We start from the raw sequence: 19075 nt of genomic DNA, 5'->3' as shown, positions 1-19075 counted from the left end.
ATAATCAGGAATTGAGTTCTTATTTCATGGATGGAGCAATAGATTTGACCATATGCAGCACTTTTTCTCCTAAACCTCTCAGTCTTTCGTGGCTTGTGTGTCAAATGTCGCTGGAGTAACTCAGAGCTGTCTTGCCAGTTAGCAATAAACAGTCTGAGACAGGGATTTGGGAGTCAGGGCTTCAAAGGCCTTCTGTGCAAAAGTGATGGTGGTTGTGCCTGGCTGCGTCGCTTCACCTTGTCTCCTCGGCGTTCTGAGCAGCTGTTGTATGATTGATAGTCTTTGCATGCATGATTCTGTTCACACTTGTGATAAGCAATCTTATATGTAGAGCAGTCAAATTATTATTTTGATATAATTTACAATCATTAAAAAACGTATATATTATATACAACTTAACAGTATACTGTGGACATCAACTACAATGTTAGACACAAGAGCACAGTCTAATGAGGTCTAAATAAAAAACTGTGTTTGTAACAATTAACCATACACGGAACTCTCTGCATAACCTCGACACTACTTAGTGATATCCAGCTTTTGGGATACTGAGTTAGATACTCACCAGTACCTCGCTATTGTAATGTTTCCAAAAACATGTTTCTCAGAGGCCAGTGACCACTGAATTAGTGTTTTCAGCAGCTTGTAACGGAGATACAAGAGACTAAAAGAAGAACAGGAAGGCATAGAAGTGGACGTCACTGGAAATGTATTGATCAAACACCTGTTGTGAATTTTATAGTTCAACTACTTGTAGGGGAACAGCAAACTGCATAAAGTATTATATCCATTAAATGTATTCAGGCTGGTGTGCAAAATAAAGTTAGATTTGAGCTAAAAGACAACAATAAAAACTAGGCCTGCAAGCAGGACTGAACGGGCCCTTGCAGTTTGGTGCAACTTGGACATCATGCAGGTCAGGGTGTTGGCAGATTGTCCCCCTCTCATCATCTCAATAGAACCTAACTTGCTCGAAACTCGCCTCTTTTTTGGGATTAGAAATGGCTCTAGGCTCCATAAACTGCTTAAAACCCTGAAAAAAAGATACTTCCTTTTAATGACGAACAAAGGGTCGTCACAGCAACAGACATAGAGACATGTGGACAAGGACCTTAAAATGTAGTCTTACAAAAGGTCTTGTAACTACAATGACCAACCTGAAAAGAACTGGACTTCTTGTATTAGTAAAATGAGTAACTTTCTGTTGCCACTAGTAGTCAGGCTGGGATACCTCTCATACATGTCAGTAATGAAAAAGACTGAACCTTGTATCAGGGAGTTATTAGTCATTTACTGAATTTAGCGTGTTGCCAAAAATATGGCCAACTTTAGCACCCTGCCCAAGTCAGGCCTGTGAATAAAAACTCACCATTTTCATTACTTTAGATCTCATATGGCTCATGAACAGTCTCACCAATTTTGAGGAGGAACTAACTAACTCTCTAGGTGCCAAGGTCTCAAACGTGCACCCTGTATATCGACTAAAATTGCATATTTTTTCACATTCAATCCAAAATACCAATTTTCGGTTGGGGTTGGGGGTTGGAATATGGGTGCAAGATACTTTTTGGGGCGGTTTTGCACAAGGTATTGACTCCCCAAATTTCATTGCTCTACCTTGAAAAAATCTAATAGGAGAGGCCTTTCTGAAAATTTCAAGGAGGCGCCACTGAGTCATTTTGATACGTTTTTTTGCAAGGTTGCAGAATTATCAAAATTTATGACAAACCGCATGTTTGTGCAAGTTTTGGTGAGTTTTCAAGCATGTTAAGGCCACCAAATTGGCCATTTTCATTTACTATGAGAAAATAATAATAATCCTTTGCATTACAATAGGGCTCTCACGCCAGTTGGTACTCGGGCCCTAATGAGGGGGAAGTATTGATGTTGTGAGAAGAAGCAAATCTCACAATTCCCGTGCAAATGTTTAGAACTGCAGCTAGTTACTCCTTGCCTGTTTTAACCATGTAATCTGATTAAATTTGCTTGTGCTTGATTATCAAACAAACCCAAAAAACATGTCTGTGTAGTCTTTTAAACAACACATCTCAGCTTTGTTGGCGGTATACTGAATGAATTGTGTAGTTGGAGGCTGATACCTTGACTGGAAACTGGTCTCTCACATTATTCTTCTTGAAGGCCTTCCATTAACAAGTAATATTTAGCTGCATGTTTTGGGTTGATAACAGCAGGCCTGTTGGAACATGCGAGAAAACAACTCCTCTGTGGTGCCCAGTGTCCTTTGGGGTCCAGAGGAAAACGAGGAGGAGAGGAGATGGAAAACAGAGGGATGAGCACATGCCATGTTCCTGTTCCAGGAAGGCAACATGTTTACTTGACTGTGATTGGTACAAACATGAGTGGGAAAACATCACCCTCATTTGGCTGTATTCTTTTTATTGTTGCTATAATATTTAACCCGCTGACAGCCTTACTGATTATCCCTCTTTTCCAGATTCAAATCTTTTTATAAGTTCTCCCAGAGAGAGCCATAGGCTCTTCTGCCTACTTTATATAAATACAAACAAGCACTTTTTCCCTGAGGTAGGTTTTACATGATTCCCCTCAGTAGTCCTAGTTTACTCAGGGGCTTTTGTAACAACAGTGCACAGCCTCAGTCCTCTTTGATGTGTTAAAAAACGTCCATCACGTCTCCTTTTAGTATCACATGCAATCCTTTCTGCTTCCATCATTATAATCAATAAACAGGTTAAGAGCAGAACGTGGGGAGGAGACATAATTGCATTTACTGTACACTGTGCTTTTCCCGGTCTATTATCCCAGAGTATTACATTGTGTGGCTTCACAGTAATGATGGTAGACAAAGCTTTTTTTTTTTGTAATCTGGCATCCACGGGGGGAACCAATCTTGCATAGAGGCAGTGCTGATGTCGAGATAGGATTGAATTAATATTAATAATAAACTCTCATTGTTACTTCTTTTTGAAGACCACAATGCCATTGATGTTATGCTGACAGTGAATGATTTTCAAGAGACGAAATGTTCATGTTTACGACAGCCCATGTTTAACGAGATTGTTTTCTTATGTTCCACTGAGCTGCTTACTGTGTAATAGTAGGAGTGACGCTTAAAATGTATTACAATAAAAACTAAGCAGTATAAAAGCTGCTTGCACCATTGCTAATGAGGCATCACCACTATGAGTTTAAACCACACAAAAATACAATATGAGTTAATAAGAGTTACAATAAGAATTACCTGGCTGACCTTAAGCTTGTTTAAATTAGAAATGTGTATGATATAGTAAATAATAGTCCATTTGTAATCCAGGATCTAAAGGCCACCATTATAAATACTATATTAACGGGTCAGTCAATATTTTTCAAGTAACAATTTCATATTCATAATTTACGGGAAATTAACTGCTGTTATAAGACCAAAAAATCCACTCACCTTTTAATAATTCACAAACATGGTGATAAAAGAAAACATGTTTTTTTTTTTTTTTTTTTTTTTTTAAAGTAAGTTGTGCTAGATTTTAGGAGAATTTCAGATTGTCACTAGTAATGCTAGTAGCACGCAGTTGTGAATTAGTGAACATTTTTGTATGGGCATCAGAATTAGAACAAACCTAAATTGTGAAACTAGAATATTTTTTATTATAAAACTGAATTTGAAATAATGATGTAATTTGAAATTGTATTACTTTAATTCATTGCATATACAGAGATCCCTTTTTTTTTTTTTTTTTTTTTAATTATGCTTGGGGGAAAAAAAGGGGAACACATGTCTTATATGTATCTGTTTCCAATGCTGTTAAATCTTAATAAATACATTGAACAAAAAAAAAATCCATATACAGCGTATATATATTTTTAATGTAAATAGACTCCCACTCTACTTTGCGAATTTTTGCGGTGGGGCGGTAACCACGAAAAACGAGGCATCACTGTAATTTGCAAATATCATTTGTTTGACACTAAAATAACTATAATTTGCTCCATTTCAGTAAGTCCATACTCAACGAAAGGCAGGGTTATGAGCTTAAAAGCAAATGTGCTGACTGGACAAGTGAACAATCCCAATTTTTTCTTTTGCCAGCATCTGTATGACTGCCTTTCCTCAAGTGCTCAGATGTGTGTAGCAGCAAAACTGATATTGACTTTAGCAATGTGAATTTTCTAAACGCGAAAAATATATTTGCTCTGAATGCTAATAAATTCCATTTTAAATTCCACTATTCAAAGTCAGTTTTTCAATGCAATCACTCAAATGTAACAATACCTTTTGGAATTGTATTCAAATTCATTTTTTTGTCATAATCTCCATAGGTTTACTTCACTAGCGTCATATATTCTAGTTGTGTGAGAAATGCCATGTAGGAGCTAAAACGTCACAACTTAAGGTAGTCTTTTTAGTTCTCTGTTCTAATTGTTCTACTAGTGTGCTGAGATGGCATATAGCACTAGACGGTATTAGTGTGGCCTACTGATTTTGCGCATGTGCTGAATTTTCTCATTGGTGAGGGAGAAAAAACGTATTATTAAATTGACAATTCAGTCCATTAGCAGAACTTGGAATAAATGGTAAAACAACTGGTCTTATTGGTCAAGCCAATTACATAGATTTACCAAGGCTGTGTGTGATATGCATGGTGGCAAAATAAATGTGAGGCGTGAATTTACATTTTTCCATCAAATCTTTTTTATTCATTTAAAATTTTTTTTTTTTTTTTTTTTTTTTTTTTTAAATAAAACCTGTCCTGTGCAGCTGTTTGACACGGACAATGGAAGTCTAAGTGTCCGGTTGGTCTGAACAGTTGTAATGTTTCAAATTGAGAGTATGACATACTTCCATTGTGATCATTCAACATACCTCATTTATTATGACAAAGCAGCGAACAGGAAGGGATAATGGGGGAACAGAAAAAAAAAGAAACACAAGAAAAGAAAGAAAAGCAACAACAAGAAACACATTGAATGGCTACACTAACTATTAATATATTGGTGCTATCGTCAACCAGATGTATTTCCGGTTGACACCGTGTGTGAGGGCCTGTTGACCAGGGAAAGAAGGGGTGGGGGGGTGGGGGGGTACGTGAGACTATAAACTAAGTGATTGGGAGGGGTAGAGTGTACACTAATCAGCACTATGATCTAGAACCCAGTAATCGTGTGAATCCCTTGTGAGTGTAAGCTCGTTGGCAACTGACCCTACGTTGCCCCACCATTTCCATCAAATCTGATACTTTTCTTTATACCCTCAAAAGAACTCAGCTATTCTTTTCTGTGTCAAGGAGCTGGAAATCACAGACCTTAACATCCCCACTTCGAAGGAGGAGCAGGAGGAATACCTGCAATGGAAAAAAGAGCGCGAGAAGATTGACAAGGAGAGAGTAGCACGTCACAAAAACGCCAAGGGACAGTGGAGGCGGGCGTGGGACATTGACAAAACAGAGAACATGTAAGACTGTAAATGTCATTGTTTGTTGCTGTTGTTGTACATTAAGCTTGTTTGGGTTCCTCTTAGATTTGAAGCTAGGTTTATGTACACCTAGCTTGGCTAAAAGGAACACGAAGGAAGTCGATGTAGCTTTTGTGGAGGTTGGTAGCTGCTCCCCCAGTTGCTGTGATAGCAACCCCCTATATTCAGGGGAAGACAAAAGGATGGGGAGGGGTGCAAGAAAGCAAGATAGAACATAGAATAGAATACATAGACTACCTGGGGACTACATGGCCAAAGACAAAGGAAAGGCTGACTAGACAGAAGTTATCGTGTCAGGTGACTAACTATACAAAGGAAAGCATGAATGTTTACTGTCTGCACAATTCTAACAGTTCCCCAAATAATAGATCCATTGACACCAGTCTAATTTCTTCCTTTTTATTCACAGTAAAATAATGCTGTCCTGATATCTCAGGAAATAGATTCAGAAAAGTTTTAACACTACACAACATATGAAAAGGATAGCTTTTCTAGTGATTGGACATTGTGGTTGAAAAAGTTAACTACTGATTTATGGAAAGGTAAATTAAGTTTAAAATTCCTCTTTCCTGTTCAAACTAGTAAAAGATGGAATTCATTTAAAATGAGAGTACAAAGTGCTTTTTGATGCTGATGATTTAGAACGGGTCGGTAGATAAATTTGCTGAGGTACAGTAATGAGTTTAATTGGGGTTTAAATGAGTCAATGAGCATCAACTGGAATGTGTTTTCAAAACCCGCATGATTATAAATACACATTTCATGGTGCAAAGGGTGTGATAGACAACAGTTGATTTCAAAATATTCACTTAGTGCTCATACCAGGTTAAACTAATGTGCTGTTTAGGGAAGCATCAAAATGTAAAGAGACATGGAAGGAGCGGCTATTTTAAGCCAGGGATGAGGGATGGAATACCTTGCCTTATTTGGTGAGGCTTACAGTAGGACCACCGGGAAGAACAGAAGGCATTTGTTTTTGATTCACCAATTGTTGAGATGGTATTAGTGAGCTGATCAAGTATAACTTCCTCACGTTGCACTTTCATTTTTTATATTCTTGTTGCATAATAAATACACTGCAATTATCTCATTAATTCAACTGCATGAATGCTCCATGTGTTACTTGAGATGTAGCTTGAAGAAAGGCAATGTTTCTTCACTGAGCAAAACATCATCTCTTGACACATTACTTTTTAACTAATAAAGTAGAACTGAACTAAAATAAACCTTTGCTTGTAGGTTTTTAGACAAATCCGTACCTGACAGAGATTGGGTGCCTCCACCTAGAGGTGAGGTTATCCAACCTTCACTTTGTTCTGAATATTGTGTGCGATGCCTAATAAGTTTTACTCTCATTCTACACTCTTGTGTTTTATGTTACCAGGAGGACGAAGCCCCAGAAGAGTACAGCATCGGTCTGGTGCTGACCCAGGAGGTAACAAAGAAATAATATGAAAATTCTTGTTGAAAAGCAAAGAGGAACAATTTTATTGAAATAACTCAGACTCAAACTACACAGACTGACATTCTGATGTATCATACTAATAGTTATACATATCTGGTGTTAATCAAACTGGATAAATTCCACGCGAGGGATATTATTGCTCCAATTTGAAGTCGTTTAGTCATATGGGCTCCATAAAATATTTATTATTTTAAATATTGAATAGTAGAGGTTCTAGAGGTTTAATAAATGTAGCCCTCAGCAGGAGGTAGCGCAATAAATATTCAAGGAGGAGTGTTGAATTATGCAAAACATCTTGTTCTTGAACAACTGTTAAAAGCTGCTTTAGTTTTGTAATAGAGGGAACGGCTATTAAGCATTGATGTAAGAATTTACCACTTTCAACCAACTATGAACACAACCGACTCAATCTGTAGCCAAGCTGGTCCTCTCAGTCCCTTCAAATGTGGCGCTCGAGATAGTCCTTAACAGGAGGGATTTGGCCTGGGATGTTGTTGCGTACAAAGTTTGTGCAGACTAGAGCATGTTCATGGTCCAATACTATCTCGTCCTCTTTGGCACGCAAAAAAACTAGACATTCCAATATTCCAAGTTTCCTGATGAAATGTGATATAGAAAACTGATTAATAGAATATTAATTTTGGACAGACTTCTTATTCCAGAAACTTTCAATGTGTTTTAGGTCATGAGAAGCGAGGCAAAGACAAGTCAACAAAAAACCTACAAGTAATGGGCAGTAACGCAAAAGGCAAAGATCGTCTGACTGGGAGGGCTAGAAGGTCAGTATTAGAGCGCTGACATCTTGTTTTATAGCTAACTCGCATGCAAACATGACCCGTATGAAAAAGTTAATTGAACCATTGGGATACAGAATGTCTCATACCACATGGGAAGACTTGTTTTTCTGTACTGTATGCTAAAACATGCTACATTCCCAAGAATGTCATGATTAGTTGAATTGAAAGTGAAGGTAGCTGAAGGAGGTTTCATTCACATTTCACAACCTCCTTGTTTCTGTACTCTGCTCTGAAATATTTTTGTGTGTTGGTTGGTGTTGAGGCTCACAGGTCAAGTTGTTACACAAGCATCACCTACCAATTCATGCAAAGCCAAAAATCAATGTGTATTGTGAATTTCTGTTGTCATAACATTGCATACACCCCTCATAATTATAAGTAATGATGTTATTGTAAATGATGATAGGACAACACTGAAAAAATATATATTACTGTCATGTAGAGTAGTTAGCAAAGAACATGTATAACAGAATGCTGTATATTTAGTGTTCCCCTCAAAATAAATCACTAGAAGCTAGTGAAGAAGGTAGTGCTGCAACGATTAATCGATTAAATCGAGTAATTCGATTAGAAAAAAGATTCGAATTCAATTTTGCTGCTTTGAGTATTTGTTTAATTAAAATGGCGTTGTAATGGTTTGTTTCTAAAGTGTTTGCATTTAGTTTTATTGATTTGGCTGGATACCCTGTCCTCTAGTGGCGACAGTGAATATGACGTAACCAATTTCACATGGCTGAATCCAGCTGCTCCCTGTTAAGACCAGCATAAGCTAAGTTTTTGTTTGAGCTACTGTTTTTTTAAATGCATTCGTAATTTAATATATGAGTATATTTAGCCTTTTTTTTGTGGGAATATGTGTTTGAACCATTTGTTAAGAGCATTGTAAAAAAAATTGCTTTTAATAGAATTTAAGCTAGCGCACTTTTGCTATGTAAGTGAGCATATTGTTCTTTTGTTTTACTTAGAACCTCATTTATTATTTTGTTTTATACAGGTTGAGGCTTAGCTCAGGCATTTTAATTTTCTATGTTCCTTATCTGATTACTCGATTATTCAAACTAAGTAGTTAATCGATTAATCGACTACTACAATAATCGATAGCTGCAGCCCTAATAGAAGCATTGTCTAAACCAATGGCAACAGAAATGACTACACTTCCTTGTGAAATTTCCAAATTGTCACTTAATGATTGTTTTCTACTCTGCTGCAAATCAGTTGTTGTGTTGGCAATCTTATTATTTGACGGTAGAGCAGAAGACTGTTCTACAAGCCATACAAAAACGACTTAAGATTGTAGAAAGGTGTCATTTCTTCAGTGTTGGTCCATTAAAGGATGTGAGATACTGTATATCTTTGCAATATTGTTATATCTCAGTCATAGCTGTTGGTAGGGAAAACAAACAAATGACGGCCCAATACATCACTCATGCAAGGCCTAAATGGTGTCGTATGTACTGTGTGTCTGGACTATTGTCAGTTGCCAATTGTAGTTTCTTTCCAAGAGCTGTCAACATACTCAAGTTTGCACTGAATAACGATTATTTTTTTTAATAATCGATAAATCCGATAAATGTCACTTTTTTCAATTATCTTCACAATTTAACTTGAAGTTGTTTTTGGCACATTGCAAGTAAGAATAAAGACAAAATGGATGACTATTTCCTTCAAAAATAATATTTTATTACTGCTTCTCAGTACACAAATCAGACAAAAGTCCTGTTCATTCAAATAAAAAAGTGTTGCTGAATGAATGTTTTTCTTATGCGCAAGGCACTGAAATTGTTTCAATGACTCATTTATTTACTTCAATCAAACTAAACAACAACATCGAATAAACAGAGGCTTGTGGGGGGGGGGGGGTGTAGAGCGAGGGAAAGGGCCCCTTCAGGGAACTCAGACACAAAGCTTTCACTGGCAATTTCCCGGTGTGTGCTAAATCTGTTGGCCCTCAGGGGGCCTCTGATGGCTGGGGGCCCTAGGCAATTGCCTGGTTTGCCTAATGGGACGTGACGCCTGTGCGAATAAGGAGGAGGAGGACTGTAATGAATCAGTTTTCTTTGTTAAACAGTTGTTCATAAATACAATCCAATTCCAAAGCACACTCTTGTATGACAATTTACAGCTTGAAGGGGAGTTTATGCTGAGACTCCCAAGCTGTTATATGAATGGGATTATGTGTGTTGTTTCTTTATAAAAAGAAATGAGAAAGACAACTTGACTAACAGTAACTCAAGTGCTAATATGCTTCTCCAAAACACAAGGCAAACGGACTCTTAAGACACTGATTAGCATAATTGCTAACTAGATTAGCGCTCCGTACTAAGTAGTAACATCTCATCAACAAAGAGTACAAACAATACAATTGGCTTCATTTACTTACTTCTGACGGACGCACACTGGTTCTAACAAAAGAAATTACAATCTAACTCTCGACCCTTCGTAATATTATTGATTCGGCAGCCCAACCTGAGTGTAGCAGTGAACTCTGCCTCTCTTGCACTTATTGCTGGCGCGTGCGCAGCCTCCCATTACACACAAACAAGCACCCAAACGGGACTGCTTATAGCTGCCAACAAAAATCGATTAGCAAATTTGTTGGCAACTCATTTATTACTCAATTTTAATCGATTAGTTGTTGCAGCCTCATCACTCAGTGATATGTTCTCATTCATCTGTCTCAATCTGCTTACTCCATACAGTTATATTAAAGCATTTTATCAATGTTACATCAATATCTATAGTCAGCCATCTGCCTCCTAGTCTGAATACTGTGAATTGTCATATACGCGGCGGCACGGTGGCTGAGTGGTTAGCACATCTGCCTCACAGTTCTGAGATCAAGGGTTCAATCCCGGGCTTCGGCCTTCCTGTGTGGAGTTTGCATGTTCTCCCCGTGCCTGCGTGGGTTTCCTCCCACATCCCAAAAACATGCACGGTAGGCTGATTGAACACTCTAAATTGTCCATAGGTATGAGTGTGTGCGTGATTGGTTGTATGTCTCCTTGTGCCCTGCGATTGGCTGGCAACCAGTTCAGGGTGTCCCCTGCCTACTGCCCGTAGTTGGCTGGGATAGGCTCCAGCACCTCCGCGACCCTCGTGAGGAAAAACGGCATGGAAAATGAATGAATGAATGTCATATACGCACTGATATATTACCAATATATCACCACTTGCTGCTAGTCACTTATTCACTTTATTCTAAATCTATGTACACTGGAACCAGTTTTTTTTTTTAATAGTAGTCCTATTGTAATTTTGCATTTGTTTCATGTGGTGCACGCTATGGCAAAAGCTTTAAATTTCGTTGTACTCTATACAATGACAATAAGGGCTTTCTATTCTATTCTATTACAAAATTATTTCCCTATTAGTTATGAATACTTCTTTTTAATGAGAAGAACTAAATTGTTCCCTTTTTTTTTAGATGGCAAGATCAAGTAGAAGTAGAAGGTGATAATTTACAGGTAAACTCAACCATTCTCCCGATTTGGACAGTCACTAAAATGGCTTGTGCATCTGAATTTATGTCTCAATCATAGACTTCAGATGTACCATCTGAAGAATTCCTGGAGAAATTTGATGCACTTACAGACGCTGAAGAAGAAGAGCAGAGAGATCAGGACTCAAAAACAAGGTTGCTCAGTCCAGATATATTAAATCCATGTGAAATAGAGAGTGGATCCAAAAGTTCATCCACATTGAGAGCAGACACTTCAGTCCAGAACAAAGCAGATGCCTCACCCCATAGGACTTCAGAGAAGAAAGTGCGATTCTCACAGGAGCTCATCCAGGGGGCTCACACAAAGCAAATCACAGGCTCTCAGGATTCCGCTAGCAGCTCCGAATCAAGTCAAACGTGCTTCGTAAAGGCTTCCTTGCAGAAAAAAAATCAGCATGAAGTGCCCCGACAGTTTCTGGAAAGTGCCAAGGAGGATGAAGAGAGTCATTGGCAGCAGCAGGCTTCTGAAAGTGAATGTACTAAAAAAGACATCAGTGCTCCCACAGCGGCTTGTGGTCCTCTTGCTGAGAAGGTCTGTGCTTCTCCACTGGACTGCTCTGTCCAGTCTGTGGACCTTGCCAACATAAACACAGGTACTCTGCACTGCTACTGGACAAAGTGTTAGGTGTACCTGAAAAATTTATTGACGAGCAGCAGTGATGAACAGGATTGAATTACACATTTAATTCAATTTTAGAAGAATATAACGGATGTGTATTATGATGTTTTTCTCAGTTTGGTTCCACAAATAGGGATTAAATTTGTCCGCGCACTTCATTAGGTACAATCTTTCATGCTTTTAAAAATGCAAACAATGCTGTTCTGAGTATCACACCTGACTTATGCCAACATAACTGTAGTTAGTTAAAGTATGCATTTAATATGTTTCTTACTGGAGAGCATACATTATTAAGTACAATTACAGTTCAAAAGAATTTAAACCAACACTAGGTAACTTTTCAACCTTTATAAAATATTTTGATAACATTTGTGATAATATGTCGACTGACAACTAGTTGAATGACACCTCCTTTATATATTGAGGGGGTCTGTATTGCTTTCACTGGCACAAACTAACTTTGAGGAGGGTGCACACAAAAAAACTACAAATGTGGTGACTGCTTTATGACATACAGTGGGGCAAATAAGTATTTAGTCAACCACTAATTGTGCAAGTTCTCCCACTTGAAAATATTAGAGAGGCCTGTAATTGCCAACATGGGTAAACCTCAACCATGAGAGACAAAATGTGGAAAACCCCCCAGAAAATAACATTGTTTGATTTTTAAAGAACTTATTTGCAAATCATGGTGGAAAATAAGTATTTGGTCAATAGCAAAAGTTCATCTCAATACTTTGTTATGTACCCTTTGTTGGCAATAACAGAGGCCAAACATTTTCTGTAACTCTTCACAAGCTTTTCACACACTGTTGCTGGTATTTTAGCCCATTCCTCCATGCAGATCTCCTCTAGAGCAGTGATGTTTTGGGGCTGTCGTTGGGCAACACGGACTTTCAGCTACCTCCTCACCCCGTGGGGTCAATATGATAACAAGCACGGTGAGCAAAAATCACAGAACCACATGGGGGGACCTAGTGAATGACCTACAGAGAGCTGGGACCACAGTAACAAAGGCTACTATCAGTAACACAATGCGCCGCCAGGGACTCAAATCTTCACTGCCAGACGCGTCCCCCTGCTGAAGAAAGTACACGTCCAGGCCCGTCTGCGGTCCCCTAGAGAGCATTTGGATGATCCAAAAGAGGACTGGAAGAATGTGTTATGGTCAGATAATACCAAAAAAGAACTTTTTGGTAGAAACACAGGTTCTCGTGTTTGGAGGAAAAAGAATACTGAATTGCACCATACCCACTGTGAAGCATGGGGGTGGAAACATTATGCTTTGGGGCTGTTTTTCTGCAAAGGGACCAGGACGACTGATCTGTGTAAAGGAAAGAATGAATGGGGCCATTTATGAAGAGATTTTGAGTGAAAATCTCCTTCCATCAGCAAGGGCATTGAAGATGAAACGTGGCTGGGTCTTTCAGCATGACATTGATCCCAAACACACAGCCAGGGCATCAAAGGAATGGCTTTGTAAGAAGCATTTCAAGGTCCTGGAGTGGCCTAGCAAGTCTCCAGATCTCAACCCCATAGAAAATCTGTGGAGGGAGTTGAAAGTCCGTGTTGCCCAACGACAGCCCCAAAACATCACTGCTCTAGAGGAGATCTGCATGGAGGAATGGGCCAAAATACCAGCAACAGTGTGTGAAAAGCTTGTGAAGAGTTACAGAAAACGTTTGGCCTCTGTTATTGCCAACAAGGGGTAAATGACAAAGTATTGAGATGAGTTTTTGGTATTGACCAAATACTTATTTTTCACCATGATTTGCAAATAAATTCTTTAAAAATCAAACAACGTGATTTTCTGTTTTTTTTCCCCACATTGTCTCTCATGGTTGAGGTTTACCCATGTTGACAATTACAGGCCTCTCTAATATTTTCAAGTGGGAGAACTTGCACAATTAGTGGTTGACTAAATACTTATTTGCCCCACTGTACATCACTTCCCCTTTTTCCTATTCATTATAAAGTGGGAAGTCGATGCGAACGCTATCGCGTGAATTCTGAAAAGATGGCAGATCAACAAAAGTGAGAAAACGTTTTGTCCAAATTTGAATGTGTTTGATGCTGTCTTTATATTTTTAAGAAAAAAATGTTCACAATGGCCTGGTTGGGTCCCTTTTTTCAGGATACTATAACCTTCATGTTCAAACTGTTGTTTTCTTCACTGACCAATTATAATCAACAATTTGGACCTCAAAAGACAAAAAAAAAAAAAAAAAAAAAATCCCAATTTCCATTTTTTTCTGTCAAAATTTGTAATATTGATGTCCCATTGACAACCAAACATGCTCAACGAACAGTTTTGAAGCTTGATAATATTTATTCAACTTGTTAGGATAACCATTCAAAAGAAAGAAATGAGACTGAATAGTTTTATATTTGATAATTCAAGATAAAACAGCAGTTATGGTCATGACGTTTTTGTCCTTTCTACATTTTATGGTAAAAACAGGATATATGCGGTAGACCAACAACGCAAAATAGTGAATATATACCATCTAACAAAAAAAGGGTTTGGAGGATCTCTGTGTGGTTAGGTATGGCACCCATCACTTTATCAAATTATATAGGCTACATGCAATCGAGCTTCTCAAACATGCACATCGTAAACACATAGTAACACATAGTAAAAAAAAAATTAAATGTAACATTGAAAAAAAGTATTTTCAAAAATATTGACAATAAACTAGTTCAGTAAAATTTTGTCAGGCATGCCACTCAGTTTCCCCTTGAACAGGACACAGGAGCACACACTAGTCACACAGCCCACTCTTCCGCCGTTTGCGAGCTGCTGTCACTTCTCTTGCCGACTCATCCGAAGAAAACAACGACAAATCTGGTCCAGCCTCTTCCTCAAGTTTATGAAATAACGCATTAGCTTGCGCTAAATTTAGTTTTCGATTCATTCCGCATGTTTCACAGTCGCTCGCTCAATCCAACCAGCAGTCGCCTGCTACCTCTCCTTAGGCGGCGCCTCGCTCTGCCGTTTTTTAAAAATGTTCACATTATGTCCGTCCTTCGTGACCTCAAAATGGCTCCTGGGTTATGTAGCTTTTCATGGTGCTTTCGGTCTTGAAAAAGGACAAGAAATGATGGAAATATGGACATAAACACATGGTCCATGCAGCGTTTTAGTGTTTATTTATGAAGGCAATAAAACTATCAAACTCAAATGACATTATCTCCCGTTTTACTTGGTTGATTGACTTCAAGTAAAAACGGGCGTGGACCTCAACTTCCACACTTTCAAATGAGACCAACCAGCGGCTCATGGGTTACGTAATTACAGCGGGACTAGGCTTCAAATATGATATGCGTAAACATTTCGCTGCCGACACGTTCAGTGTTAAAGGGTTAAGGCAAAACATTACTGTATATTGTCCGCTAGAATCGACCAAAACTGAAAAGCTACCAAGTGTTGCTTTGAATAAAGCAAAGAAAAAACTAATGACACATTATCTTTATTAAGATATTATACAATAAACATCAGAAATAATGAATGTATAACATTGACTTATTCAAATTCATTGCATATTTAAATTACTGTAAGATTTGGACTATAAGGCGCACCTGCTTATTAAGCCACAACCACCAAACTTCACGTGAAAGCAGCAGTTATTCACATACAGTACAGGCCAAAAGTTTGGACACACCTCATTCAATACAACACAAATGAAGGGCCCAACCCCATTGATAAAACAATAAATTCCACTAATCAACCCTGAAAAGGCATACCTGTAAGGTCAAAAACCATTTTAGTTGACTCCCTCGAGAAGCTCATCAAGAGAATTGCAAGAGTGCAAAAAAGTAATCAGAGCAAAGGGTGGCTACCTTAAAGATACTAGAATATTATTCATGTTTTTAGTTATTTCCCCTTTTTTTGCTAAGTACATAATTCACGTGTAAAACACGTGTTCATTCATAGTTCTATTACCTTCAGTGAGAATTTACAGTGTAAATAGTCATGAAAATAAAGAAAACGCAAAAATGAGAAGGTGTGTCCAAACTTTTGGCCTCTACTGTATTAGACACTGGACTATAAACCATCGAGACTTTCACACCTAAACGATTAAATAGTCAAGATACATTTTTCAACTCGATATCGCTACTGAAAAATAAAACAATTTCATGGTACAATTTTCCATAATACATTAAAAATAGTAATGTTTTTCATGAACCCTTTCAGTGCCGTACAGGAGTAAAAGAGGCAGGGTTGAAAGCGGAGGAAAAAAGTATTGGTTTAAAGTCGGAATATGAGTGCATGAATGCTTGTGTATCTGTTTGTCATATATTTTATACGTTTTGCAGCAATTCATACATAATGTATATTAAAATATAAGATATCATTTAATATTTTCTCCATCTCAATAAGATTTAATATGATGTCACATCTCTTTAAAATATCATTTTACCCCGTTTTTAATTCACAGATGAACCTAATGATCCGTGTGTATGTGTCTTGAGCCTGGAATCGGGGGAGTCACACCCGGAACTCTTTAGCTGCACCGACAAGGTTAGTGTGAGGCAGAAGCAGAGGGCCGAGGGGAATCGATAGGTGTGTAAATTGACTGATGGAAGGTGCAAATGGATGATGATGTTAAATAGATGAAGAGAGAGGCGACCAGCATGTGTGAATGGCAGCTGTGTGATATCCAATTTCAGTTTAAGTATATTCACCAACCCTCGGGGCTCGTTGGAGTGCAGCAGAAATTCTCATGAGAAAGGGCCTTCATCTCATCCCCTACTGGAATAGACCTCAGATTAAAGTGTGCACAGTGAAATGTATGTATAGATTACCTATGTGATGAATGGGAAGTTAATCACAGTTTCTCTTCTGTTTTGCAGGCAAGAGAACATTAATATTTTCAGGATGCATATGATGAAAGACTCGAATATGGATGCTTGATGGAGATGTGATTTCAAGCCTTGCAGTTTGAGGAAGCTATTTGATCCAACATTGTGGTGTATTGCTGCATCCGAACACTTAATGAAATACAAAAGGATCCGTGGTGATACATCATTTAATGTTAGTGTGCAACTTGAGTGCAATACCACTGAATGTTTACATGTGTTCTTGTATTCACGTATATTAGTTTGATATATTGGAGTTTGGCCTTAAAAAGAAAGATCTGATATGGCCCCTTTCACATTCACCTGAAGCACCGTTTGAATCACAAGATTTAAGCGGGCAGGCCTTGTATGTGAAAGCAACTTCACGGGTCGACTGACACGGACATTTAACGGGTCGCATTTTAGTATAATGTACGAGACTTTCCTGGGACGAGGCGTATGTGAAAGTAAGCGTTAAATTCCCGGGTCACAGCACGATGTCTGATGACGTAAATATCATGGCAGGCCGATCGTCACTTCCTTTTTCTTCGCAGTAAGACGAAAAGCTGTAAAGAAACATTGCAATTCTCAACAAAGCAAGCTGGAAATGGCTAAATTAAAGTGAAAACATAACAAAATTAAACTGCTACAGGATCATAGAGTCGAGGAAAAGAGTCCATCGTCCATCTTTGGAAATGTGTGGTTTATTTTGTGGCTGATATTAGGGTCCGGAACTGCGGAAACAAGGTTGTACCGCAAAGCAAAAAACAACGGAGGGATGTCTTCAAGGGTTTATTACCGGTAAATAAAACAAAAATACACAGGATCGCAGAAAACGGGCAATTACACAATGGGTCCGTGACAGTAGATCGATAGGGATGAATAATACTAACCTAAGCAGTAGGCAGAGAGCCGATAAGACAAAAAAACAAATACACTCAAATACCAGCACAACGTAGGGCATTTCAAAACGAGGGCGGCGGACGAACAAGTTAGCAAATGCACAAAATTCCGAGAGTACAAGGTGTCGAATGGCACCCAGCAAGTTAATATCTCGGCACCCTTCTCATGGATCGCCTGGCCTGAAATACAGTCTAGATGAGCTTGAATTGGCTGCAGTTACGACGTCGGGAACGCTCCCACAACCGGCTCTGTAACAAAACACAATTTGACCAACATTGTGACAGCCGTTGCTGACCAAAAATCACGTAATGTCCAGGTTTTAAAATCCAGCCAGCAGCCCTCCCCGCACAGAGAGCGCCAGTGGGCAACACAGGACAAATCTGTGAAAGTTTCCAACGCGCGTCATTCCCGGGATATCTCTACATGCATGAAAGCAATGACGCGAGTAAATCCCGTGTCACCTTACACAGGAGTTTACCGGGATATGTTTGTGAAAGGGGCTATAATTGTATTCATGTAGTGCCTGATTTGACCCTTAGGCTACAATCATGGGGGATTGGTATTGGTAAAAAAACATGAAGCAAAGATTTTATTTTTTTAAGCAATATAGTAGGTTTATAAACTACCACAAGCCAAATTTGAACATGCTACTAAGACTGAGTGTGCAATTATGTGTGTACACCTGACTTAAAAATGTAAAGCTCAGCTCAACACATTGAAAGGTTCCTATATTTTAAGTTAAAAAATTTACAAGTTAACGTCAGCAACATAATTAGTCACTTTACGGCTGCGTATAATATTTTTATGCACTTGAAAACAAATGGAAATTTGCACATGTGTAGTTTTGATAGCAGCGGTATGAAATATATCTGCCATGCCTTCAAAACTAAGATTTTTGCACTTCTGGTTTGTTTGTATGGCATTTAAACAGAAGTTTGTGTATAGGACTGTTGATTTTGTCCACTGAGGCATTGAGGCACATCTGGGAGGGAAACACTTGGGATGTTGAAAATAAATCAAGAATGCGCATGAGGGTTTGTCAGTAGTTAAAACACAGATGCAACCACAGCTGCCCTTTCATGCTCTTTTCATAGCCCATTTTGGAGGGAAAAACGTTCTATTTGATAAGCAGTCTGAGAATGTTGTTGTGCCTTGTATTTGGACATTGTCAAATATAATTGACAATTGTCATCGACCCAGACTTGTATTTCAACTTTCTTTAAATGTGTGTGTTTTCAAATGTCTTTTTGTTGAACTGTGAGTCCAAATCAAATAATACACAGCCTTGTCTTGTGTGCCGATTTGATTTGGGGAGAATGCTGTAGTTTAGTAAAACTGTTATGTAACCAAGTACAGTAGTTAACTGACACACTACAGGGTTCTTACAGCTTCAACTGTGGTTACATAAAAAAAGGTTTGAAGCAGATACGCACTGGGGAAGAATGCATTTAAAGCCTATGTATAAATAATGATTGAAAAATAAAGCTAAAATATTGTTCTAGTTTTA

General features: G+C 38.4%; 1 protein-coding gene across 7 annotated transcripts in view; it reads left to right on the top strand.

The window, feature by feature from the left end:
• LOC130930901 (coiled-coil domain-containing protein 9) overlaps positions 1-19075 on the top strand; it is a 37090-nt gene extending 18015 nt beyond the window's left edge. For 2 of the 7 annotated variants that reach the window (XM_057859198.1, XM_057859199.1), the window contains exons 6-13: positions 5259-5425; positions 6686-6735; positions 6831-6881; positions 7594-7690; positions 11133-11172; positions 11248-11800; positions 16266-16348; positions 16498-16621. In XM_057859198.1, the coding sequence (XP_057715181.1) occupies positions 5259-5425; positions 6686-6735; positions 6831-6881; positions 7594-7690; positions 11133-11172; positions 11248-11800; positions 16266-16348; positions 16498-16554 (1098 nt within the window). In that variant the 3' untranslated portion in view covers positions 16555-16621. Of the gene's footprint in view, positions 1-5258; positions 5426-6685; positions 6736-6830; positions 6882-7593; positions 7691-11132; positions 11173-11247; positions 11801-16265; positions 16349-16497; positions 16624-16680 lie in introns of those variants that run through there. The other 5 variants (XM_057859200.1, XM_057859201.1, XM_057859196.1 and 2 more) reach the window with 4 other exon arrangements.

This window comes from Corythoichthys intestinalis, chromosome 15 (assembly GCF_030265065.1).
Source record: "Corythoichthys intestinalis isolate RoL2023-P3 chromosome 15, ASM3026506v1, whole genome shotgun sequence".
In the NCBI taxonomy this organism is placed as follows: domain Eukaryota; kingdom Metazoa; phylum Chordata; class Actinopteri; order Syngnathiformes; family Syngnathidae; genus Corythoichthys; species Corythoichthys intestinalis.
Note: the sequence above shows the minus strand (reverse complement) of the source record. Positions and strands in the feature narration are given on the sequence as shown.